Raw genomic sequence first — 26,927 nt, 5'->3', positions numbered from 1 at the left:
TTACTGCAAGAAAGGATGCTAAACAACTTGCCTTCTTCACCATAAAAAATACTATATAGATAATACACTGTTTAAATTTCAGGCAAGAATGTAAAACACAGACATCTTAAAAAATAATTCTTGGGATAGAATATATCAGTGCTAAAAAAAACCAAAAAAATAGAAGACCAACAGGTTGCTTTTCCCCTGTCGAATCCTTTGTGCAAAAACAAGAGGAGGAAGAACAAATTAATACTAGGAAACCCTCCCACATAACAACTACACATTTAAAATCATATTGTATGTACTAATAACCTTTGTTTCAGACGAGAGGGCTTTTCCTGAGCATAATCTTTGTGGTTATTAAACTCTGGTTTTGTAGCTTCTTTGTCTTTGTCAACACGATCAGGTACCAGATGGCCATGAGCAGTCTTCATTAGAACCTCAAAGTCAGAATCTGCATCATAATCCTCCAAATCATTCTTGGGCCCAAAGAGGCCAGCACCAGGGAGCCCTCCAGCCACAGTCTTGGAGAAGACCTCCGCACACTCGATCGGCATGCTCAGACGGTAGAACATGATATCGGTGCTGCTGTTCTGAGAACCAAACGACTTCTGAGTGACCTTTAAACATGGGGAACTGTCTATGGTGCCGTCTATTCTGGTCACCTAGGAAAAGAAGAAGCAACAATTCACATTCTAATTGTTGATTTCCTGATTCTAAAGATGTCTCATGAACATCATGTTTTCAGAATCCCGAATATGGTCCACAATGTAGCATCATTTTGTAAGAGATGATTAAACAGAGTACTGTGGTACAGATATATTCACAGAGTTCTGCTTCTAACTCTAAAGATGGTTTGGGAAATTCATGTTACAATTGTACATATTCAGATTTGGCCTGATAGTGCCTATATAAAAAAATAAACTATGCTTAATCAGTCTAATAAGCTACCCATAAAGTACCTAATATGAGAGGCTAATCCTTTGCTTAGATTCCACTACTATGTAACACATTAGGGTCACCATTTAAGTAAGTCACAAAATTGTCCAAGCAGAAACTCTCACATATAAATAGATATTCTTCTCCTGATTTTTGGAAATAGCCTCAGTTTTAAAGAAAAAGCAAACCTCAATATGTTCATGGTTTGATGGAACTTGGAGAAACTGAGGCAGCCTCTTGCTCAGCCATATGGTAATATCCCTGTTTGTATTAACGGCAAATGGTTCATAGCCCTCTTGTAAGCCACAGATGGTGAAATACTTCAAGGTGCTGACATCCTTTCCAAAGTTCATCCTGCCCACTTGAGCTACTCCAAGGCTACATACAGGTATAAATCCTGGGAAGGGAGAAAAAAAAATCAAAAGCTTCAGTACCATTAGTATGTGATCCGGCTAGTATGAAATTACCAAACACACTGCTCCAAGACTCTTAGCCTTGTAAGAGCCATTAACCGAGAGTGAAAACAATGGTGTTATACAGAGAATACTTACATTAAGTATTAAACATAAGAGTGAGAAGACCACGATTTGATCTTGGCATCCCAATTTATTAGTTGTGGGCCCTAGATAAGTCCTTTCTCTCACCCAGGGCTTACTCTGGAGGATGAAGTGACTGCTAAGAAGCTTTGGTTCTCCAGGGATTCTAGGGTATCCAGTGGTAGAAGATCCCACCCCGACAGCCCCCTTGCTCAAGGGTGCACGCCACTCTCTAATGGGGGAAGGTTGGAAAGAACTCAGTGCCGAGGGATGTCGATCCCTCTGCCTTGCTCTTGCAACTAGCAAAAGAGCCTGGTGCGTACAAACGCCAGACAGAGACTGAGCTGTAGATTTCTTCATATATAACTGAAGGGAAAAAAAGGACTGGAGGCAAAAATTTAAAAGTTTTCCTTCCACTGACAGCTGCTTTTGATCTCTGATAAGAATTCTGCCTCTTTTTTTTCTTGGGATAAACAAGATCTATGCATGTGAGAAAATATATGTGTATGTGTGTGCGTGTGTATATGCATAAATTATGTAACATATTTAAATATTACACATACATTTTAAATATTATATATGCAATAGCAATGAGCAATTGAGTGAAAATAATAAAGTATTTCATAAGCTTTTCTAATATGTGGCAGAGTTAGCAAATCTTCCCACTACTGAAAAAGGGGAAACTATTTATATACTAACTTTGTTGTTTCTTTGAGTTCTTTGGAATCAACTGTCAAGATGATGAGATGATATTTTTTGGCAAGGGGATGAGATGATATTCTCTGGTAGTGGGTGTTTATGTACGCTTCATTTCTTTCTATAATGTCTTACATGAATGTTCAAGTAGGTAGCACAATAAACAAAGGCAGTATTGAAACACAGACTACAAATTAGATTGTCTAATTTGTAGCTCCAAAAAGCAGTGGAACCTTAGAATAAGCCCAATAATTTTCACAAGAATTGTAGTTAGTTCTACCATTATGATTTACACTTTTTCCCTTGTTGAAATTAGTGGCAGTGAAAGCCATATATGTGTGTGTGTGTGTGTATATATATATATATATATATATATATATATCCCCAAATAGCGTAAGACAATAAAAATTACATCCAATAATTCACAATGATTTTACCCAGTTTGTATTCATCAATATATATTCAAATGAGGGGTTGTATAACACAGCTACCAACCGGGAAGAAAGATCACATCCAGCTGTGTTCAAGGAAGTGTGAATGATGAGTTTCCAGTTAAATCTAAAAAAAACTGCAGCTGTGTCTGCAGCTGTGACAGCTCTTGAAGCAGTAGTCAAGGAAGGTTGTTTTAAATAAGTGTCCCCAAAGGAATCAAAGAAAAGGATTGAATAAATACAATAGATGTGAGACAGCTTGAACTGCATTAGTACAAATGGGCAAATCTAACATCCATTTGACATAAACTAGGGGGATAGAAACATCTACTCAGGATAGACTCAAACCAGGATAGAAACATCTACTCAGATGGTAAACATCTAGTTCTTTCTAATCACTTTATCTGTAGGCGTTCCTAGCCTATAAGTGAAGTATCTGAATACCTGTAATTAATCTCATAGGAGACCTTTCTGTATTTGTTATACTAATACCTGAACTTTTGTGTATATCTGAAATACTTTCATTGAAAACTAGTAAGTGATTAGTATTAATAATATACCAAAAGATTTATGTCCCACATTGTTCCCCATAACTGTGTTTATGATTCTAGAATATTGTTTTGATAATAAATATACCTCTTTTCATGAGATAGAATATTATTTAGCCTTCGAAAATTTGGTTTTCAAATGTTCATTAATATATAGGAAAATATTCACAGTAAATATTGTTTGAAGAAAGAAAGATACAACATATGTCTTATGTTTAGATAAGAAAACACCAATAGGTTTTTTACAAAAAAGTCTCAGAGTAGTGGGATTTTTACCCCTTTTTATTCTCTTATTTCTCTTAATTTAACAAATCTTCTGCAATAAATATGTATATCATTATTATGAAAACAAGTGATAGTTTTCATTAAAAAATTTTCATTTGATAAAATGGGACATACCTATATCTTTCTCATAAAGAAATGTGTAAGTGATGTGGAAATAAAATGGCCCAAACAACAAATTAAACTTGTACAAGATTTATGTAGAACAATTTGTTAATATGCAAGAAGAAACTTTCAACCACTTATTTCTTTATTTGATAAGTATTTATTGAGTAGCTACTGTATGCCAGAAACTAGAAATAAAAGGTGACTAACATACAGAGCCCAGCCAAAATGTGCTCACAGTCTAATGAGGTAGACAGTAAAGAAGTTTTACCAAAATAAGCTACTACCTATCTAAGCAGAAAGGGTACCAAAAGCAAAGGAAGGGTGGAGAGATGGGAGTCAAGAAGGTTTTACAGAAGAGTTAAGAAGAGGGGAGACAGGCAGTACTATGAAGTGATGAAAAACATAGAGTTCGATGTTCAAAAGACCAGTATTCAAATCTTAGCTTCACCCTTATTAGCTATTTGACCTTTGGAAAGTTACTTAAATTCTCTAAGCTTTAATCCTTTCTTCTGCAACACCTACTCCATAGGGTTATGTTAATAGTACTAAAGTGAGATCCCATATTATACTCCTTAGAATTAATGTACACTGAATTCAATTTAAAATGGGGGAAAAAAAGGTATAAGAAGAAATTAATATACCCATAGTAAAAGGATGGTTAACTATGATATATAGAGAAGATTAAATATGTGCAGCCATTAAAAATCGTCTTTATGGCTCACCAAAATAAAATTGTCAAGAGAGGCCGGGCGAGGTGGCTCATGCCTGTAATCCTAGCACTCTGGGAGGCCAAGGCGGGAGAATGGTTTGACCTCAGGAGTTCGAGACCAGCCTGAGCAAGAGCAAGACCCCAACTCTGCTATAAATAGAAAAAAATTAGCCAAACAACTAAAAATAGAAATAATTAGCTGGGCATGGTGGCATGTGCCTATAGTCCCAGTTACTTGGGAGGCTGAGGCAGAAGGATTACTTGAGCCCAGGAGTTTGAGGTTGTTGTGAGCTAGGCTGATGCCACGGCACTCTAGCTGGGACAACAGAGTGAGACTCTGTCTCAAAAAAAAAAAAAAAAGAAAGAAAGAAAGAAATTGTAAAACGAGAGAAAATAAATATGGCAAATAAAAACAATTGATGATTCTAGGTGAAAGATGTACATTTGTTATTGTACAATTCTTTCACTTTTCTGAAGGATTGATATTTCTCAAAATAAAAAGTTGTTAAAAATTTTTAAATTATGTTTAAAATGTTTTTATGCCTTTGGACAATATTCATCATATGTTAAAAAGGGGATAATGGAAAATATTTTTTACAACATCTCAATTCTTTAAATGGGAGAGAAATTATTAAAAGTCAATTTGCTCGCTGGTTGGTGGGAATATATATAATTTTTAACCATTTTCAGTATACTCCTTTGAATATTTTCCAAACATTCAACAAGAATATATTACTTTTATGATAAATACATATTTTTTCATTAGTTTACATCAGTTATACTGGCAGATGGTATTGCCTTACTGTTTTGGTCCCCTTTCAAGTAATATATTTATGTAAGTACATCCATAAGTAGAAACTAACATTTTTTTCTCATTTTAATTGAAATGAAATAGAACTTAGTAAAAACTAAATACTATCCTGACTTTTGAAATCATGGTTTTAATAACTGCTATCATAATAAAACAACCAATATTTCTAGAAATTATCTTTACTTTGTAAAACTGGCATATACACAGCAGAAACAACTGGATCACAACAGGGTCAAAGAAGACAGAGAGTGAACCTACAGGTACCACTGAGCCACTGTACAGAGACAGGGCCAGCCTCAGTCCCCTCCCTTTTTGTTCAGTACTTAGAAAAGTGTCCTGAATAATAAAGATGATGGCAATAAACAGAACACCCAGCACGCACGGCTCCATATCAGTAGCTGGTATTTCCTGATGCTTCGTCTCAGTGAACTACCACAACCATTTGCTGAGATAGGAATCATTATTACCATTTTCCATATGAGGCAACCAAAATCTTAGCTCAAATCACTTGCCCTTACAGCTACTAAGTGACCGAAAAAGAAATCCAAGGCTGGTGGATCCCAAAACCCATGCTTGAAGCCAGGGCTCAAGAAACTCTTCAAATGACCAGAGAGCAGATATTTCAGGTTTCATGGGCCATATGGGCTCTGTCGCAACTACTAACTTGCAGTCGTAGTGCAAAAGCAGCCACGGATTGTAAACAAATGAGTGTGGCTGTATTCCAATAAAACATATTTACAAAAGCAGGTGTTGGGCTGGATTTGACCCTCAGGCCCTAGTTCACCAACTTCTGCTCCAAGTTACTATTCTACGTTGTCTCCATATGGTTTCAAGTATCTTCACTCAGCAAATATTTAAGGAATATCCACCACATGCCATGAACTTTTCTATACATTGAGGATACAGCTGTGAACAGAATAAAAACCAATACGAAAGCCAGATAATAGGTAAATAAAGAAATAGTTACCAATATACATACTATAGTGTCAGGAAATGCTAAATACTATCAAGAGTGACTTAATGTTAGGCATAAATTGAACATAAATTAATGATATCACCCTTAATCATTGCTCCATAACAAAACATGATCACTGGAGTTCAACTGTTTTATTAGTATGAAGTAGGCAGAACACACAAATATTTCAACACACACAAAAAAAACAGATTTCCACAAATTCATGCATATACCCCAATGCATGTAAAATTTCAGTCCTACCTTCCTGTCCTTTGTGTTCTTGATCTTCTATTCCAGTTACCTTAATTGACACCCTGCAAATAACAGAGCCTGATGATATCTAAGGAAAATTTTCATCATGGCAGTGGATCTTAAATTAGTGCACATGAGCCTGATCAGTTACCTGGGCCTGAGCCAAAGCCACCCTAACTATTTGCAAATCTGTTAAAACAGTAGCTACAACTTATGGCTAAGCTGCTTCCTCCAACAAAAGACAGATGGCTGAGGCAAATTTTAACTTTCTCCGTTGATGAGCCTCCCTGCTCCAGAGCAGAGGGGTGTCTGATGAGCACGCAAGTCCAGCCAAGGAGCTGGCAGTTACATAGATGTGGGGGCGAAACACAGGCATGAAATTTCTGGTTGGTGCTACAATAAAAAGAAGAGAAAGCAGATCACAAGCATAGCTAGCTTTTCCTAAGAACAAATGATTTCAGATTTTAACATTTTTGAAACAGAAAAAAGTCCAAGTGTATAAACCAAGCCAAATGGCCAAAATGCAGATGAGAGTGGCCAGTGCTATAATAAAATGTACAACAAAGTATATAATATTACATACTTCTTTAATCAAAAGAAAAGAAAGTATAACAGTTGCTGTGGCCTACTATGTGCCACGTAATATATATGCATTTTCACCTATATTATTTAATATTAACTCCATTTTTCTAGATGAGGAAACAACTAAGATATTAAATCCTTTGTCTAGGGTCCAATAGATAGTTAAAGAGATGGCAGATGCATTCAATCTAGCAATCTCACTACTGGGTATCTATCCAAAAGAAAAGAAATCACTATATCAAAAAGATACCTGCACTTGTAAGTTTATTGCAGTACTACTCACAACAGCAAAGATTTGGAATCAACCTAAGTATACATCAAGGGATGAATGGATACAGAAAATGTGGTACGTGTGTGTGTCTGTGTGTATGTGTGTGTGTGCACGCATACACCCTAGAAAACTATTCAGCCATAAAAAGAAGAATGGAATCATGTGTTTTGAAGCAACATGGATGGAAGTGGAGGCCAAGAGGGAAACAACTCAGAAACAGAAAGCCAAACGCCACATGTACTCACTTATACGTGAAAGCAAAATGAGGTGGACATGTGGACATAGAGTGTGGAATAATAGACACTGGAGACCCAGAAGGATGAGAAGTTGGGTGTGGGATGAGTAATAACAAATTACTTAATAGGTAGGATGTACATCATTGGTGTGATGGTTACACCAAAAGCCCAGACCAGCACTATGCAATATATCTAAGTAACAGAACTGCACTCATACTCCTTAAATTTATATAAATAAAAAAAAAATGGATGCCAGAATTTGAATTGAGAATGCTGAGAGGGAGGATGAAACAAAAACACACACAAAAACATCTGCCTTAGATTTCTAGGATCTTTAGAATTAAAACAGGCATGAAGAGATCATCTCCAAGTAGTGCTTTTATTTTAAGGAAACGGAAACAGAGAGGCTATCTGCCCAATGCCAAACAAGAAGAATTATTTCAGAATTGGTTTGCTTGGATTTCCCTACTGTGGAAGTCAGCCTCATAGTCCTTATTCCTTTCTTCCTCTGACAAGTGATAATTTTTAGTTAGGAAGATTCTCAACAATAAGTTACTTTCCCAGGTCTGTACTGTGACAGAAGATTGCACAGAGTGACACTGGTGAGGGGAACGTCAGGTGTTATGGTGAAACTAGGAAGGTGGGCGTTTGAGAGGTTGCAGACCTTCTACCCTTAATTCAGACCATGTTGGAAACCATTCTTTGGGATAAGTCATACACATCCAGCAAATAATCTAACTGCTACAATACTTCAACTGAGGGCACCAAGGATATTCTAAGTATAAACCGGCAGTTCTATATTCTGGTTTCATTCTTTTTCCCCCAAACTGCAGCATGACAAAAATCAATAATGGAAAGTTATCCCTTCCTCTCTTTTTCATTTTCTTTCCTGCCTACAGCTGTACAGTTCATTTAATTCCAAATATATGCTTCTGTTTTTCTCCCATGGAAAGGAATTCATGAGGTCTCACAGTACCAGGAATTCAGTTTTGCTCACTGTCCTTTCAGGTGGCAGATATGGAATCAAAAGCATTGTTTCGAGACTTGAGTATCATTGTTAAGGGTGTAGAATCTGAGGGGTCTGAGGTGATCTTTAGTTACAGAAGATCTGACAAGCTTGAAAGGGCTCCGGTGGAAGGAGGCATTTACACAACACAAGGTTATGTGCCCTCAGCAGGCACCTTTGTAAAAAGCAGGCAATCTTCAGGCATAAATAATGATCCTTTTACCATACAGTAAAGAATTTAAATGACTCTCTTACTTGTTTTAAATTAAGGAATAGGATTAGTTCTTCAAAGCACTGGTAACAGGAGGCTCTGCCCATAAAAGTGAATTGAGAATAGTATTAGATTAGTAGGGAATGCAAGGGTAGAGGGGTGGTGTGCTAGTCACTCCGTATTGCTGACAAAGCGTCAAGGTTTGGGTGGCTTAAACAACAGAAATTTATTTTCTCAGTGTCTGGAGGCTGGAAGTTCAAGATCGATGTATCCATAGGTGTGGGGTGTAGACAACATGAAGGAAAGGAAGAAAGTGGGGAGGGATAGAGTGCCAATTTCACCATCCAGAGACACAAGTGTTCAAATAGATATTAAGTTATAAAAACGCAAATTTTCTGTTATTTTTGCAAATCTGTGTTTGGGAAATGATGGTCCTACCTGCTCAAAAGCTTGCTACGTGGATGAATATAAAATTTAATGCAACTAATGAGCTGGCTAGTGTGTTGAGGATCAGTGACAAGTTCATAGAATATAAAAATACTGATTGAAGTATACCTTTAAGATCTAAGACTGTATATGCAAATATGTTTACATTTATTTATGCAAATACATATGCACATATATAACAGGTAATTCAAAAGCCATTTTGGAAAAAATGTGTTGGCTCATTTAAAAATGAAACAATACTTTATTAAATGTTGTCTTGTTTATATGCTCCAGAGCAATACTGTCCAGTAGAACTTCCTGCGATGATGGAAATGCTTTCTATCTGCACTGTCCAGCAGGGACATCACCCATGGCCCCTGGGTACTAAGCATTTGAAATGGTAGCTAGTATGACTAAGAAACTCTATTTTTAGCTTTATTTAATTTAAATTAATTTAGATTTAAACAGCCCCATGTGGCCAGTGCCCGCCAAACTGTAAGTGCAGCTGTGAAGAATTAACGCCTTCTTCTGTGCTTCACCACTGCTACCCATCTTTTCTTTACAATCTTGCTCAAAGGCCATCTTGGGGCCCCACAGGCAGTGGTATCTGCTCCTCGCATTGTGTTTCCGTGGAACTTGGTGCATGTCTTTATTTTAGAACTCATCCACTAAACAGAAATTGTACAAGTGTCAACCTCCCCCGGCAAACTGTAATCTCCATAAAGATAAGACAGTGTTTTATTCATCTTTGTCATCCCCAGCCGAGTGCCCGATCCATGGTAGGTTCTCACCCCGATTTTGTAAAAGGAATGAACAGAAAAAGGCTATAAGCAGATAATTTAACAGGGAAGTTCTAAATAAAACTTTAACCATTGTGAAAAACTAGCCTTTTACCTGCCGTTCTCATGAAAGCCATTTCGGCCTTATCAAAATCCTAGCTAAGTCACAGAGACAGCATTTCTGCTCGAGTAACTTCAAGGGCGCGTCTGATCAAATCAGCCGCGTGGCAGGCGCCCTTACGATTTACAGCTGCAACTCATCTGCTCACTCAAACACAGATGGCCGGGTATGAAGCGTCACAATGAACAGCTTCGTTGCGCTGCAAACCTAAAAACAGCACAAAACGTGGTACACTTACCGTCACCAACATCAAAGTCCTTGAAAGCCAATTCGGAACCTGAGTCATCAAGGAGGATTTCGCCGTTCAGGGTGAACATCATGGTGTGTTCATTCATGTCCACCATACACCCGACAACGTCGCCTGCTTGCCAAGAGCGCCCATAGTGCTCGTTGCCCTGGTGCCACCGCTGGGCCTGTGGAAAACAGAACAGTCACTTGTCCCCGGGTAAGCCGGCGTCCCCTTCTATTACTGCAGCAGTAGGGTGAACTCCTGCTGGCACACCAGTCCACTGCGGTCTCCTATCTAAGCACTGTGGAAATGTCTGGGAATTCTAAATCCCTACCTAATGTCAGCGTGGTATATTATTGAATCTTGAGAAAAACTCAAATGCTATTTCATGATTTTGAGAGTTCATTATTTTAAAAATCTAACCCCACCCGCTCTCTATGAAAAGAAAAACCACATGCCTTTAGAACTTATTTTTTTCCACTGCAATAAATATTTCCCAGGATATGGGTTGTTTTTCTCCTACAAATACAAAAAACTACAAGCTAGAGAATCAAGCTGGGAATTTATCATTAGAAATGACACTCTAATTTTCACCTATTTGAAAATAAAGTTCTATTCCTTAGAACCAGTGTCACTGATACCCTAACAAAATGGAAATCTAGAAGCATTTTGGTACATACTAAAACTTAAAAAGCTTCAAACCTAACCCAAAAATATTCTTAAGATATCTGTTGAAATAACAAGTCAAAAATTGAAAATAGATGCCAACCTTTTTTATATATGCAAGTGAAATCCCGTACGATACATACATGGAAACACAGTATTGATAAAATGAGACTTTTGGATCTACAGGTATATTCTGCTAATCTGCAGGTACAAATTAGTTATATTGTCAGATAAATCTTCGAACTTATCACTTAAGCATCATCATCATTTTGAGTTGTTATGTAACAGGATATAGTCACCAATGCAAAACAATGATATAATTCTTCTCAATATAACACACTGTACTTTTTAAAAAAATTAACTAAGTATCAAAAGGCACAAAATTCACAACCCACTTGTCTGATTGTGGTGGTGTCCTCCCGCCCTACACACTACATGCCTAGTCCCAGACTGAGTATCCTTTCTTGCTTGTGGTCTGACTGGGCGTAAAGGGTATTTTAACTTCTTAGGAGTAGTTGCTCCTCTGGTTTGTTACACCTGACCTTCAGGGAGAATAAAACTAAAGCTGCCTTTTAACTATTATATTTTTTGAAGTTTAAATAAGGTTTGCTAATGTTGACCCAAAAAAAGATGTAAAAGTTTTCTATTTGATATAAAAAACAGGATCAGTAAATGTGATATTTCAGAACAAAGTGGGTCAATTGTCCTAATTTCTAGCCTAGAAATGCTTTCCCACCCAGGACATAATAAACTGGCAATATCCAAATGTCAAATCTCTTCATCATTGCTTATTTACTCTAATTTTCCTTTCTTAATTAAAAATAGCTTTCTTCTCTCATGGGAAAAAGAATACAAATTCACTGAAGAAAATCAGAAAAACATAAGATAAAAGAATAAAATATCTAAAATGTTACCAACTAAAAGCAACTATTATCTTATTGTGGCTATAAGGATATTTTTTTTCATAAAATACTTTATACATATAAAATAATCCTTAAACATTTACATAATAAGTAAATAACAAAATAAGGACCTGACCAGCTTCCACCCAGTTTAAGAAATAGAATTTACTATTAATGTTGAAAATGAAAGCTGTTTGTGATTATGAACCTTAAGTACTCTGTGGCTATTAAATGTTTATACATTACCATTAATTGTTGCTTAAGATAAAATCTTTATATAGAATTGCTATCTTAACACACATGCATTTTCCTTTGTATATGTATCTTTAACCCATCTGATAGACAAGGATAATTCATTTTTTTGATAACTGTGGAGAAGCAGTATCTTGGTGAATTCCACTGCATTCACGTGGTAGGGACAAGGGTTTTGAGACTACAAGGACGAGTTTTCTTATGAACTATTTTTCTGAGTTTGTGCTGTGAAAATACCAGAATTACTAAACTGCCAAAAAGAACAGCAGATGACCCTACAGCATGTACAGTAGCTGCCTGGTACACTGCAAAGTCCGCTCACCTTGAAGCCATCGAAAGCAAAGGCACGTTCATCCGAGCCAAGCTCCTGATCAGGTTGACAACCTGGCCTGCTCCAACCAACCCTCATGTCCCCAGCAGTGACAGCCTCAAATTCAAAATACCACCGTCCTGCCTTCACCGCGTAGGTCTTCTCAGCACGGAAGATTCGGAACCGTTCCCCTGTGCCGCTGCACACTTCGGCTCTGCCAGCTGTGAAATTGAAAGAGATTCTGGTGGGCATTGGGAAGGAAACTTTCATGAAAGAGAAGGGAGGATCTCATGTGGCTTTTGCAATTCAACCTGCAGTGACTACGGTAACAATACCTTCGGTAACAATACCTTCTCGTCTTGCTTCCCATTTTACCGAGTGTTTTCTTATCTCTGATCAGCCAGCCTGGTGAAGCAGAAAGGACAGGCTGGGGACTGAACCTGAACTGTCAGGGATGGTGGCATTTCCTCCATCAGCCCCTTTTCTGGAGGGATCTACTTTTCTGTATAAGAAAACCCACAGCAGCTTGGTGGTTTGGTTGCGGAAGATGAGTGGGAAAGAAGAGAATAACGAAAGAGATCTCAACTTCTAAAATGATCTAAATAAAACATAAGTAGACATTTATGAGTAAGAGACAAGAGGGGAGAAGCAGCCAGGAAATGGGGAGGAGAGAGAGAGAGATAGAATGAGGACACAAGAGAAAGCCATAAACAGCAGAGAACAGTAACCAATGATGAACTTCCCTACAGGATAGCCAATCATTGACACAATGTAACATTTTTCCATGGAGGCGGGGATAAAACGGTCAGAGTCTAACATCAGGACCAGTGTGGTGCAAAGGAGAAAAAAATATATGTCTATAGGAAATGAGAGGTAGCAAGATTAAAAGATCCAGGAAGGCAAAAACCTCAGACTGAGGATCCTAAACCCAGAACGACCATTAGAAGGTAAGTCCCTGGGAAATCACAGGGGTTGGGGACGAGGGCCCTAAACCGATATCTCAAAGGCAATGGTCAGCTCAGTTAAGATCCGAGTTGTAGGAAAGGTCACCAAGATCCCACAACTAATAAGTGGTGGGATTCGGGAGCTGCCTCCCACTCCAGCCCCAGTTCCCCCCACGCTGCCTCCCGTAGCTGGCAGGGAGTAGCAGACACGGGTTAAATATTTCTTCTCCTTTGTTCCCCTTTAAGATTTGGGGAAGACCCCATATGTGATACAAGTTTATTAACTGTTCAACCATTGACTTGGTATGATCAAATTAGAACTGTAAAAATAATCTAGATAAGCTTTAAAGGTCTCCAGTAAACACACAGCTAGGTTGTATGTAATGATTTAAGAGTAGGTTAAAGTAAAGCAATGACGAGAACACACCTGCAGCATTAAGTAGCTTCCAATTATGGGCTCAATCAATGAAATGATCAATATCTGCTTTTCGATAGTGCCAGTGGTGATTATAGAACATACAACTGAACTGTATCTGCTACTTAACCTTTCAAAAGCTAGCTTAAGTCTCTGAATAAGACAGATAAACAACTCTATGGCGAAGAGGAAAAAATTCTATGACTTAGCAACTGAATATGTTTTGAAAGACAAGATAGTAAACTACTTTTTGAGGGGAAAATACTATAAGATTTTATGATATTTAAAGGTACTTTCTGCTAATAAAAAACTAGTTCTCAATGCTGCTGTATTTTAAAAAATAAAAAAAGTCAAATTTTCATTCAGAGTTAGTACTTCCTCAAAAAACAGATTACCAATACATGGCTTCCTTAAATCATTGTTGTAACTTCTGTAAGTGAATCTAAGAGATGTTGAAGGTGAGCTACGAACTGCACAAACATTGGAGATTATTTTCAGGAAGAAAGAAGTTTCGTGCAGTTATCTTTATTTTTAGTTACACAGACATTTTCAAATAAAATAATACATTATATTCCAGTGCACACTAATAAATTCAACTCCCAATTTTCTAAATACAGAAGATTCAGTTTTTTAGAAAATTAAACTACTGAACAATTCCAGGTTCTCTTTCCTCTGTTATGTTTTCAGGATATCAGGATTTCCCAAATATGTACAATGTGCTCAAGGAAGGCTAACTAATTTTAATATTAGCTTAAATCAAATATTTTGGAAGGCAAATTTATATAAAAATATAACATATTATTTCCTCACAAGCCTCTTCTAAATTTCTCTTGGTAATAAGATATATCACTAATCTACTCCACAAGTATAAGGAATGAAAATAGGGTGTACTATACACAACAGGGGCAGTTGTAACAATGCAGAATTTTTGAGTCCTGGCATTCTTTTTCCTGACCCTAATGCTGCACTGTTCATATACTCATGGATGATACTCAACCTGAACTTGAAATGAACTTGCTGTTTATAGACAGTATCGTGCAAGGGACTTCGTAGTGATGTCCTTTTTTTTTTCTTTTTTAACCTCTGTGGGTCTTCGTTTAAATGTCTGTATAATTCATAGCTATAGTTCTTAAATTAGTTTAGGGTAGCTTGCAACTACGGTTTAAAGAAGCAAGAGTTCAGCGTTCTGTTTCTTGCTTAAATATTAATACAAAATGAAAATCTGGTTTCACAGGAGTTTAAAAAACAGATCCAAGCAAACTGTAACAAATTTATTTTGCATACCCTGTAGTATCAAGCACCTGAGCATAAAGTAGGTGCTCCATAAACACCCACCAAACTGTATCCAGAAACAGAGACTTCCCTGAGCTCTGAACTTGGGAGCCCAGGCATATAGCTAATGGGCAGCACCTCTGTCAGAAGCACAGAACTCCCCCCCCCATACGCAATCCTTATGCTCTGCTTGATTTTAAATATGCTATATTTACATTTGTTTGGTAGCCAATTCTAACTTATGTAGGTGTGTTGTATGAATGATTTTTATATTGTTATAACAAACATTGACATTTAAAAATGAACAGCAGATATATTCCTAATGCACACTATCTAGTCTGTTGGTACTCAAAGAAGAAAAAATTCAGGAATTACACCTTTAACAAACCACCTGAAGATTAAGGACAAAGCATGACAAAAGACTGTTCTCAGTACCCCACAGACGTGGCACAGAGAGTGCAAACAACCAAGTATGATTGATAAACTATATAGCCTGCTCTCTAAACTCTACATTTAAAAGACATACACCACTAGAGGGCAGTCAAGACCTAATTATGCATTAAAATCAGCAGTTACAATAAGCTGTAAAGGAAGGCAGGCTAAGTCTCTAAAATTTCACACATATTTAAAATCCTTTAGGTCTAATGCTATAATACTTTAAAGAAATGTTAGTATTAACCAGCAATCCTTTCAACTTCCTGGTATTATTTTGGATAAAGCAATTCAAACCTTGATAAAACTTTGTAATTTATGTAATAAATTCTATTTTCAAATGTTTTAAAATAGAATTGAGAACAATACTCCAAAGATATTAACAGCTCAATACTGAGTTCATGTTTAATCTGGAATACATAAGCATTTTACTAATAAACAGGAAAGAAATTAAAACTCTGATTAATTACATACGATTGGATTCAATTTATCAAATTTTTTATGCTCTTTTTAAAATGTCAGCAAAAGCAATATAACTGACTATAAGTTAATGTTTTTAATATTATCTTAGTGATACCAAGACTGATTCTGCTTTATATTAATACAATAAAATCTCACATCTATCTTTTAATTTTCATTCCCACCATTCTTGTTCAAAAAAATAATAATAATAATTTTACCAAAGCCTCCCAACTGGTGTCTCTATCTCCAAGCACTGCCCCCTCCAATCTGTCCCTTCCTGCTGTTGCCATAGTTACATTGCTATTGTAAACTGTGATCACACATCAAGCTCTTGCTTTAAAACTTCCTGGGGCCAGTACTCCTTGTACAAATTTATCCTCATTTCTTAGCCAGGTTTTCAAGATATTCCATATTTTTTCCTAATCCTTCTACCTTTATCCACTACTGTTCTATCCCCACCTATACCCCATATTTCATAGACTGACTAGACTATTCACTATTCCTCAACTCTTTTTATACTTAATACATCAGCTATACTTTCTCTCCAGCAAGAATGTCCTTTCTGACACTAATCTCTACTTGTTTGACCCCTTGAACATCTAACTCAGAAGACAATTTCTCCCTGTACTGATTGCTCACACTGGAAAATTAATCTTTCTTATATATTTTCCATATAGATCAATTGCACTCTACTCCAAAGTAGGCATGTTGTTGGATTCTAGGACATAAGGATAAACAATAAACATGATCTTGACTTCTACTGTGGAATACACAACTCTATTCTCACTGTTCATTGCTCATGTAACTTTGGTAACATTGAATCTTGTCAAACAACTTTCAATGGCTCTATCTTGTAATTCTAAAAATTCAGAGACTATGCCATTTTGTGATCATTTTTTTCTCCCTGTTTTCTCATTTCCTTATACAAATACATTCACTCTTCAAACATTAAATTTCTTCTTTCTTCCCTTCCTTACTTATACAGCTCTCCCATACATTCTTGCCCTATTACCCTTTTTCCCTACTTGCTCTGTTAACCCCAATTCTTGTCCAATTTCACTATCTTCATTCTTAACATCTATACCTGCTCTGCTGAGCTTGCTGGAAAACACACGCACACAGCAGATTGGCACCACCAACTCATTATCTCCAACCCCAATTGGATCATCAATGTTTCTCTGCAATCTTTTTATCTGTTTGCAGTCTGCTCTCTGTTCCATCTCATAAAACAGCTATTTCTAATCTTTATTGCTGAGTGACATCAGCAGGAATGGCAGAGAAAAGACCTCTAAAAATCCTCTTCTCCATAAAATCAATGAGAACACTGATAAAAAATGTCCACATCAAATTTTTCATAACTCTGGAAATTAACTAAAGTCTGGTGACAATCCAATGAGTGTTTATTCAATAAAAATGTCCAAATGTTGGTAAGAATAGCAAACCCAGTGGTGTTTTAATTTGCTCCCGTCCCATCCTCCCACCCCCTTCCATAGAATATTGAAAACCAACAGCCCCTCAATCGCAGTGAAAACCAGCCACCTAGAGGCCCCTGGAGCAGACAGCACAGGGTTGGAACTCCTCCAAAGCCCAGTTCCCAGATAATTGTCATTATTTTACCTTTCTGGTACTTCCTTAGCAAATCCCATTTGGAAGGTCTTATCTTTATTCTGCTTGACTTAGAGCCTGCCCAGTGCAAATGGTCTTTTTCCCAGGGACATTTGTTGAAAATCAATCATCAGAGGCAAATTTTTAACATTGCAGCTTCTTGAAGTAGCAATAACAGTTGAGGCAAATAACAGCTGGCCAAAAAATTTAAAAGGAAAACCTGGGGAATGAGATGTCCATTGTAGGCTGTGAAAATCTCCTACATATTCCAGGGACTCTAGACAGCCACGTTCATGTACATGTGGATATATTCAGAGAAGACCTTGAAGCTCTGCATAAGCAGTAAGAGAAGGCTGAAGTGAAGTTGTAAATTGCCTGGATGTGTGTTGAAGGTGTGTCCCAATGTGCACAAATTTGCTCTCTCTCAGTAAAAACTGGGAGATGTATTAGTTCCACACACTTAAAGAAGTCTCTGTCCCGTCTCTAACTGATCACTAAGCTCATGAAACAAAGACTTCAGTGACAACACATGACAAACAACAAAGACTCTACAAAACTAGCTTAGAAAAATTACTACACAAACATACGATAATTATAATAAGCCCAACAACAAACCCTGGCGTGAGGGAGAATACAGAGTTGCCATATTATATTATTTAAAATGTCTAGTTTTCAACAAAAAATTGTGAGACATACAAAGAGATAAGAAGCCATGTCCCATACACAGGAGAAAAAAAGCAGTTAATAGAAATCATCCCTGAGGGAGCCCAGACGTTGGACTTATTAGACAAAGACTTTAAACTACCTATTTTCAGTATTTTCAAAGAACTGAAGGAAACCATGTAAAAACAGCTAAATCCTAGCAGGATTTCTAAGCATTTGCGCAATATAAGCCCTACCCTGAAAATAAGACCTAGTTTAACCAAAACAAAAGTACATTAAAAAATCAATTAATTCTTTTCAGACAAGCCAAGTGAGGGGGGAAAAAAAGATCAATTAACTCTTTAAAGAATGTATAAAATCAATTAACCCCTGAGAAGACTGATAAGACAAAAAGAGAAAACACATAACCTATTAATATCAAGAATGCAAAAAGGGATGTCACTATAGACCCTACAGACATTAAAAGGGCATCAAGGGTTCATTAGAACAACTTTGTGCCAATAAATATGGCAACTTGAGTGAAATAAATTAATTTATTGAAAAACATAATTTACCCAAACTGACACAAGACTAAATAGAAAATTTAAATAGCTCCAAACTATTAAAGAAGTTGAATTCATAATCATATACCTCTCCTATAGGATGAAACTCCTAGCCCAGATGGCTTCAGTAATAAATTCTATCAAACATTTACAAAATAAATAATTCAAAATTAACACAAATTCTTTCAGACAATGGAGGGAAGGGAACACTTTTTACTTGTACTATGAAGCCAGCTTTACCCTGATATCAAAATCTGACAAAGACATAGCAAGAAAAAAAATTATATATCAGTATTCCTTATAATCACAGATGCAAAAGACCTAAGTAAAATATTAGGAAACAGAATGCTGCTATATGTAAAAAGGGGCATATATCATGACTAAGTTATCCTAGAAATGTAAACTTGGTTTAACATTTGAAAAATCAATAGAATGAAGGAGAAAAATATATAATTTTTTAAATAAATGACCAAAAAAAAGAACTTAGCAAAATTCAACATCCCATTCATTATAAAAACTCCCAACAAACTAGAAATAGAAGGGAATTTCTTCAATGTGACAACAGACATCTATAAAAAGCTTAATTAATTAAGATCATGCTTAATGGTGAAACACTAAAACTTTCCTTCTATGAGGCAGGATGACCTCTCTTACCACATCTATTCAACATTGTTCTGAACTCTTTACTAGTTCAATAAATCCAGAAGCAAAACAGTCATGACCCTTGTAAAAGAACAAGTAAAAATGTTATTTTTTGTAGACTTCATGATTATGTATAAGGAAAATGCTATGGAATTTATTTTAAAAAATCAGAACTGATACTTAAATTTAGCCATATCACAGGCTATATAAGATCAATATATAAATGTCAATTGTGTATCTCATATTCACAAGGAATAATTAGAAAATGAAATTAAAACTAATTTCATTTGCAATAGTATCAAAAATATAGATAAATCTAACAAATGTGTAAGATCTCTACCCTGAAAATTGCAAACGGTGCTAAGAGAAACTAAAGAGGGCCGAAATAAACAGAGGGAGGTGCCATGCTCATGAACTGGCAGAGTAGGTATTGTTAAAACAAACATCAATTCTCCCCAAATTGACCTATAAATTCAACTATAATCCCATCAAAATCAAATTGACAAATTGATCTAAAATGTATATAGAAATGCAAAGGAAAAAGAGGAGGAAAAAAAAGAAAAAGAAAATCCTAAGAAAGTAGAAAGAAGTTTGAGGACTTGCCCTACCTGATTTCAGGATTATGAGGTAATAAAAATAAAGAGCATGGTATTAACTTAAGGATATGCACACAGATCAATGGAACAGAATATATGTTTAGAAATGGACTGACACATATACGGCCAATAGATTTTGACTAAGATGCCAATGTAATTTAATTTGCAAAAGATAATTGTTCCAACTAATGGTGCTGGGACAGTTGGATATTCATCTGTACAAAAATGAACCTTCAGCTTAATTTCAAATCATAAACAAAAACTAACTCACACTGGATCACACACCTAGATGCAAAGGCTAAAATAATAAAATTCTGGAAGAAAACGTAAGAAAAAAATCTTTGTGTTTTTCCATAGGCAAAGATATCGTAGGACATAAAACACACAACCAAAAGGAAAAAAACCTTAGCCGGGCATGGTGGCGCATGCCTGTAGTCCCAGCTACTCAGGAGGCTGAGGCAGCAGGATTGCTTGAGCCCAGGAGTTTGAGGTTGCTGTGAGCTAGGCTGACGCCACGGCACTCACTCTAGCCTAGGCAACACAGCGAGACTCTGTCTCAAAAAAAAAAAAAAAAAGAGAAAAAAAAAAAAAAAGGAAAAAAACCATAAATGGATTTCAAAATTAAGAATGTCTACTCTTTGAAAGACCTCATTAAGAAAATGAAAAAGTACCTTATAAACAAGAGAAAATATATGCAAACTCTGACATAGTTCTCACACACTGAATATATTTTTAAAACCATAATTCAATAAAAAGACAAACACGAACAAAAATAATATGGCCCAGCAATTATACTCCTAGGTATTTACTCTAAGAAACATGAAAGCATAAGTCGACACCAAGGCTTGTATATGAATATTCACAGCAGCCTTATTCACAATAGCCAAAAACTGGAAACAATCCAAATGTTCAATAGGACAATGGATAAACAAATTGTGATATAATATTAGCACAAAGGAATACCATGGAACAATAGATTTAGTGATGCATATAAAAACATGTATGATCATATAAATATTGTGTTGAACAAAAGAAGCCAGATGCAAAAAAAGAATACATGTTGTAGTGATTACATTTATAGAAAGTACAAGAAGAGCCAAACTTAAATCTCTGATGACAGAATTTAGAAAGTGGATGCTTTGTTGAGAGCACAAGGAAACTTTCTGGTATGAAGAAAATGTTGGACATATTGTTTTTAGTGGTGGTTCCTTCTGTATGTACAATTGTCAAAATTCACCACACTGAACACTTAAGATCTGTACATTTTATTGTATGGAAATTATCTTAATTTGAAAATATAAGAAAAAAGAACCAATTAGCTTTGAGGGTTTATTCTACACTAGAACTCTTTCTGATTGCTATTTCTCAGCTTAGAGGCCATTTATTGTTTACTTCTTCCCAGGAATTAAACTGTGTTTACTTCCTTCCTACATACTCTGAGATAGGGATATTTTTGGTATCTTGCATACCTAGAAGAATCTGGTTCATAATCAGAGTGCACCACATATCTGCTGTTATAAGGCTAATCTCAAGAAAACAAGAGGTTTTATTATGATTATGAATATTGTTATCAGTGGATATCTAATTTTATTTGCAGCAAAGATAAGGATCCAATAAATGCTAAGATCTGTCAAGATGCTAATAACTACATACTTACTCAACTGAGAGAACTAAAATCTGTCAGCATGCTTGGGATTGAGATATTGTATCTACCACTTTAAATAAGAAGACACAAAAGTCCTGACTCTTAGATTCCTTATCTGTAAAATGAACACAATACGAGTGTCATCCTCACAGAGTTATTGTGAAGATGAAATAATAATTGTAAAGGTCTTATTAAACACTGGTTTCACAGGATAGGCACTATATAAATATTAATTATTATTATTTAAGAAATCTGGATTCGTTCTTATACACAGATACCACACTACAAATATTAGCCATTAGAGATAGATTTTTAAAGCTTTCTGTCAACAAATATAGGCACTATAATGAAACACACAATATTCAAATTTTATTTTTGTCCATTTTAAAATATGGTTATTAACTGGATAAAATATGGGTAATTAAAATGGATAAAATATGGAGAATTAAGCTAATTAAACTGTAGGAGCAAAAGATTAAAGAGTTGACCATTTTAAACTATATTCTTCAAAGGTATAATTTAAGGAAAAGGGGTTCCTTATAGAACCTTTAAAAGTCCATTCAACACATATTTATTGAGTGCCTATTCCAAAGTGTTTTCCTTAAAGCAAAATATGACATTAATTACTGCCTATATGTGTGAGTATAAATGATAACAGTGGGATTTTGGAAAACACTAGCTCCCATTAGATGTTTAATCCCATAATCAGCTCTTCTGGGGGAGGGCTGGTTGGGTAGGGGAGGAGGCCAATATCACACTCAGAGAGGAGAGGTAAGCATTCATCTTAGACTCTTCAGGAAGGTAAACTCATTCCCTCCACCTGCAGCCACCCTACTGAGATGGGTCTCACCCTGCAGGTGTCCTTTAGGAAAAAAATCTGTTGGCCTAAATTACACACTTAGACTGGAGGACTCTATCTGGTACTTCCCTTTTATTCATTTCTTTGGCTTTAAAGAACTATGACATGATTTTGCAACCAAAAGGGAGCAAAGTAAAACCAAAATACCATGATCCTGATCTGGTGCCTCCAGGTTGTAGCCGTACCCCAGAAGGGTGCGCACAGCCTCACGGAGGCTGTCCTTGTTCGATTTCTTGGTTCGGTCATCCAGAAGAGTGTAGGGAACGAGGCGAGGGTTTCTTCTGTTCTTAACATCCTACAGGAAAAAGAAAAGTATGCACAAATCAAAACAACACTAAGGGATTTAGGGAATAAGGCAGCTACCAAATGCATCAAAATTTAAAGCTTTTGAGGTAAAATCTGCCCCTTCCACAGTCCTTTTGTCTTCCCAGGCTATAGAAGTTACTGAAACACTGTCAATATAAAAGATTCAGTCACATGCATGTAAGTGTGTGAATTTAAAGCAGGCCCATTCCATGAGAATGACAAAAAAAAAAAAAAGCAGTAACAAGAGACAACTTTTAATGATTTCTAATCACTTCCATCTGCCATGGTCACAAGGCAAAAGGCTAACTTAGAGAACATATAATTTCCTAGCACAGCTCACTGATAAGTTTTTGTTCCAAGAATAGCCAAATTGGTACTGGTCACTCTTCAGTGCATTTGAGTCAACGAACAACGTGAGGCTGCTTTCCTTTGTTCAGGAAAATCCCAGCGTGTTACGGACTGCCCTTCTCTGTCCCTCAAATAGCTTGAAAACTATGCATTAGGTTCGCTCCATCAACCGGTGAAACCAGGCAGTAATACAAGGGGCACTGAAATGACAATAAAACTCATAATGTATCTATTACAAAAGAGACTCCAAATCTAAAATGTGGGTAAAATGTGTTGACAAAGAGAGAGAACAGGTGATCTTCCTATCTTGGCAAGAGGATGCCTAATTTTACAGCAAGTTACAAAACTTACTTTCATGGGATGGTGGAGATGTATCAACTCCTGTAAGTGTGCAGGGCACTGCTGCTTAGGAAATGACTTCTTCCCACTCACTCACCGAGACTCTGGCACTATTTGCCAAAATTTCCATATTTCAAGAAGCATAAGTGATTCGTAATTTATTTTAGCATAAAGAGGAACTGGGGGGCTGTGGATGTTCCCACACCTTCTCAAAAACAAAAACGAAAAAAGCTACAGAGGTTGTTCAGGTAAACCCAAGAAGGGATATTGTTTTGTCTCTTTTTCCTTCCTTCTGGCAGATTTGTACTGAAGACCTGAACAACTACTGACACCTGGAGTTAAAATCATCTATAATAACTGGATGGTGAAACCTGACCTGAACTGATGCAAGGCTGTTTGTAGTCTTTGTTTACCCCTCTTGCTATTATTATGCCTACATTATGCTGAATGAATTAATAATTTAAAGTCTGCTGCCCAACAACTGAGGTTATTATATAACATAGTATACAGTTATATCATCATTCTGAAAACCAAAACAAAAAAACTGAATTTTGAAATTCATCTGGTTCCAAGGGTGGTAAATAAAGAATTGTGGGGACGAGTTTTATTATCATTTTATCTCAATTTTCTTATATTTCAAACGTTTCTTCTAAAATACAATCTCAGAGAGAGAAATGCCACAAAAGCACATTATAAATCACCAATGTAGTTATTACTCACTGTGTACATAATATACGTCTTTCTTGATCACATGCAGCAGTAAGGTCATCTAAGTTCTTGAGTCTAGTACTAAATGGTTACCTTAGTGCAAATGTGCAAGTATATTAAGATATCTATATGATACGAGTTTTAAAACAATCATTACTGAATCCCTCTTGTTACAAATTATGCTAATTGCCACTTAAGTAAGTCTCAGACTACAAGACTGAGACTTGGAGCTCATGTACCTGCTGGATGCCATAAGTCCAGCCCTGCCGGATTCGGTCCCGGGCCCACACGTTGTGGGCATTTTCTGCCAACTTGTCCACCATTGCTTCTTGGGATGCAGTGAGTTTTATAAAGCTCAGATCCATTGGGGCAGGCTTGTATCCACTTGTTAGCTGGTAACTACGAAGCAAAGACGAACAAATATGGGTGCTATTGGCTTTTTCATAAAAATCTCTATCATAGTCATTTTATGGCCTCCCCTAATTCCAATTGTACCATGAACGACACTGGTAACCACTGGTAAAGTACCAGTCAGCAGGCCTGGGTCCCATTCACTTCAGCTAGTAACTGATTAGGAAGAAAAACAACATGATCTTTATGTTTTCATTTTCATACCGACAAAACAGGAACGACACAACTTACCTATCTCTCAGTGATGGGAAGGACCTATTACTGTTTGTGCTCCTAATAGTTGAGGCTCTAGTCTAAATCAAAATATTGGTGCTCTATTAAAACATTTTATGGATTTCTCTTCCTGTGAAGTCCTGATTTTTCTTCAACTTTAAAATGTTATACTAATGTAATATTTATTCATAAACCAGGCATTCAGATGGCTATCTGTTCCTTATTCTAAAGGGAAATTTTAATGAATTTGTAATTTATTTCCCTATTGTCATTCCTAGTTACATTATTTAGGAAGCCTCTAAATAGGATAGAGTCTAGGAAGTAGAGAAAATTTCAGCTATATAATCATCTAAAATATGATTACATTTTATTTCCCTGAAGTTTAAGGAACTCTTGCCAGAGACCCACTTTCACACTCTGAGCTGGAGAAAGAAGGTATGAAAACAGGTATAAGTTTTCATCTTTTGGGAGAAACATAAAATTGAAAGTATTCAATTTTCAACATGTGTGTGTATATATATATATATATATATGTCTGTGTGTGTGTATATATATATATATGTAGGCAATAGTTCTGGCCTGCTCCACACAGACACACAAATAGCTGTTTCATTCCATTTAACTACTGAGATTTGGCACGAAGCCTATTTTATAACTGATTTTCTTTCAGTCTTCTGTCATTGTTGTATTCCCAGTGATGGACTTGTCAGGATCTGTTTCTGATCAGTTTTTCTAACTGGCATTATTCTTAAAACATTTCCCAGAAGATAGTGGCCTTCTGATAGTTTTTGAAAGAATTAATTTATTTATCAAATTAACATAAACCTACGTGCATCTTCAACTCAAGAAAAGAAAATTCACTACATAATTATGCTAAGTTACAAAATTAATTATCAGAACGTGTGAGAAAATGCTCCTTAAAATAACACTGCAAATGATCTTTCTTATTGTTATTATTCTGGGCTACAGCTGGCATCGTTACAAGGTGAGCTCTTTGAGAGCAGGGAGTTCAGCCACTTTGGTCACAGCCTCAGCACCTGGAATAGTGACCGATACATGGTAGGCATGCAACAAAAATTTGTTAAATGAATTAATGTATTACAGCCATAAATAATTTCTAAGGTTTAATAAAGTTGGCTTTACCTTAATTATTCCTATTTCATTATAAAACATCCCATATTTTATAAGTAACTTACCTGTAAGACAAAAGTTTTAGAAATATTTTGTTTTGAGTAGATGAGATTGCAACAATGATCGCTTATGTCATTCAATTAACATTCATAAGCTTTGTTCCATTTTAAATAAGAACTTTATACAAGCAATTAGCACTTGCTTTTTTAAAAAAAAATAAAAGAGCCTTAGGGATGGTTTTTTATCACTCATATGAATCATTGTATTTTATAGACTTCTGACGTTTAAATAGACAAATCTATAAACTGTCGTCATAGCCATATACACAAGTTCTCATTTGGAAAATATTTTCTTCGAGAGAAAGCTTCTAATACGTTTCCAATACACTCACAGGTGATCAAGCTAGCACAGTCTAATTTCCAAGTTTAACACTGTTTGCTGGACACAGTCTGGGGAGACATGGTGAAGGCTCAGTCTTCTGTTCTCCCCACCTCCCCAGGGCTACAGGGCTACTTCCCATTCCCCCGGCTGGCCCATAATCACCCAGCACAGGGCAGCACACAAGCTTTCTTGTCTCACCTAATTAGTCTTGGTGCCACCCAGCTGTTACAGAGGACACACAGACGATAAAGTTTCAGTATTAATCTATGAATCACTGGCTAGAGCCAATGCTACCCTAATAAGGATGTGTCCGTTCTCAAAGAAGAACGATCTTTCCCTACAACCAGTTTCAATGGTAGACTTTTCAGCAACATCTCCTGGAATAAGGAGACATTTTCAAAAGGTGGAGGTTGGGAAGGAGGCCCTTCCAAACAAAAAATTATAGACAAATTCTACTAATGTGTGAAGCTGGAAAATAGTGAAACAATCATTTCTGTTTATTTTCTAAATTTTCTTCTTTCTGTGCAGGATTTCTTCTTGAGTTGCTTTAATCTGTGATCACAGTGAAAACTCCTGGAGATGCATTTGCATCTGTTGATTTGATGTAGCAGCAGCACAATAATTAGTTCACACTCATTTTCAGATGTAGATTGCAATTTATTTTACTTGCTTTTTGGTATAAGCCTGTGCAAGAAAGGATTTGGAGCTTAAAGTGGTTCTTTTAAATGGCTAATAATCCCATCCAAATGAAAGTTACAAAGTCCAACTTCACC

The 26,927-nt window shown here is 36.3% G+C and overlaps 1 protein-coding gene across 5 annotated transcripts in view; it reads right to left on the bottom strand.

Annotated features, from left to right (window-relative positions):
- Positions 1–26,927, bottom strand: part of RYR2 (ryanodine receptor 2) — a 644,030-nt gene that overhangs the window by 214,925 nt on the left and 402,178 nt on the right. For all 5 annotated transcript variants that reach the window (XM_075995501.1, XM_075995503.1, XM_075995502.1 and 2 more), the window contains 6 exons: positions 24,258–24,417; positions 22,465–22,612; positions 12,253–12,461; positions 10,120–10,294; positions 1,110–1,318; positions 295–647 (listed from right to left, as the gene is read on the bottom strand). In XM_075995501.1, coding sequence (XP_075851616.1) covers positions 295–647; positions 1,110–1,318; positions 10,120–10,294; positions 12,253–12,461; positions 22,465–22,612; positions 24,258–24,417 — 1,254 coding nt within the window. The remainder of the gene's footprint in view (positions 1–294; positions 648–1,109; positions 1,319–10,119; positions 10,295–12,252; positions 12,462–22,464; positions 22,613–24,257; positions 24,418–26,927) is intronic.

Source organism: Microcebus murinus, chromosome 19 (genome assembly GCF_040939455.1).
Source record: "Microcebus murinus isolate Inina chromosome 19, M.murinus_Inina_mat1.0, whole genome shotgun sequence".
NCBI classification, from domain to species: domain Eukaryota; kingdom Metazoa; phylum Chordata; class Mammalia; order Primates; family Cheirogaleidae; genus Microcebus; species Microcebus murinus.
The sequence above is the reverse complement of the archived record's forward strand: the minus strand, read 5'-3'. Positions and strand labels throughout refer to the sequence as shown.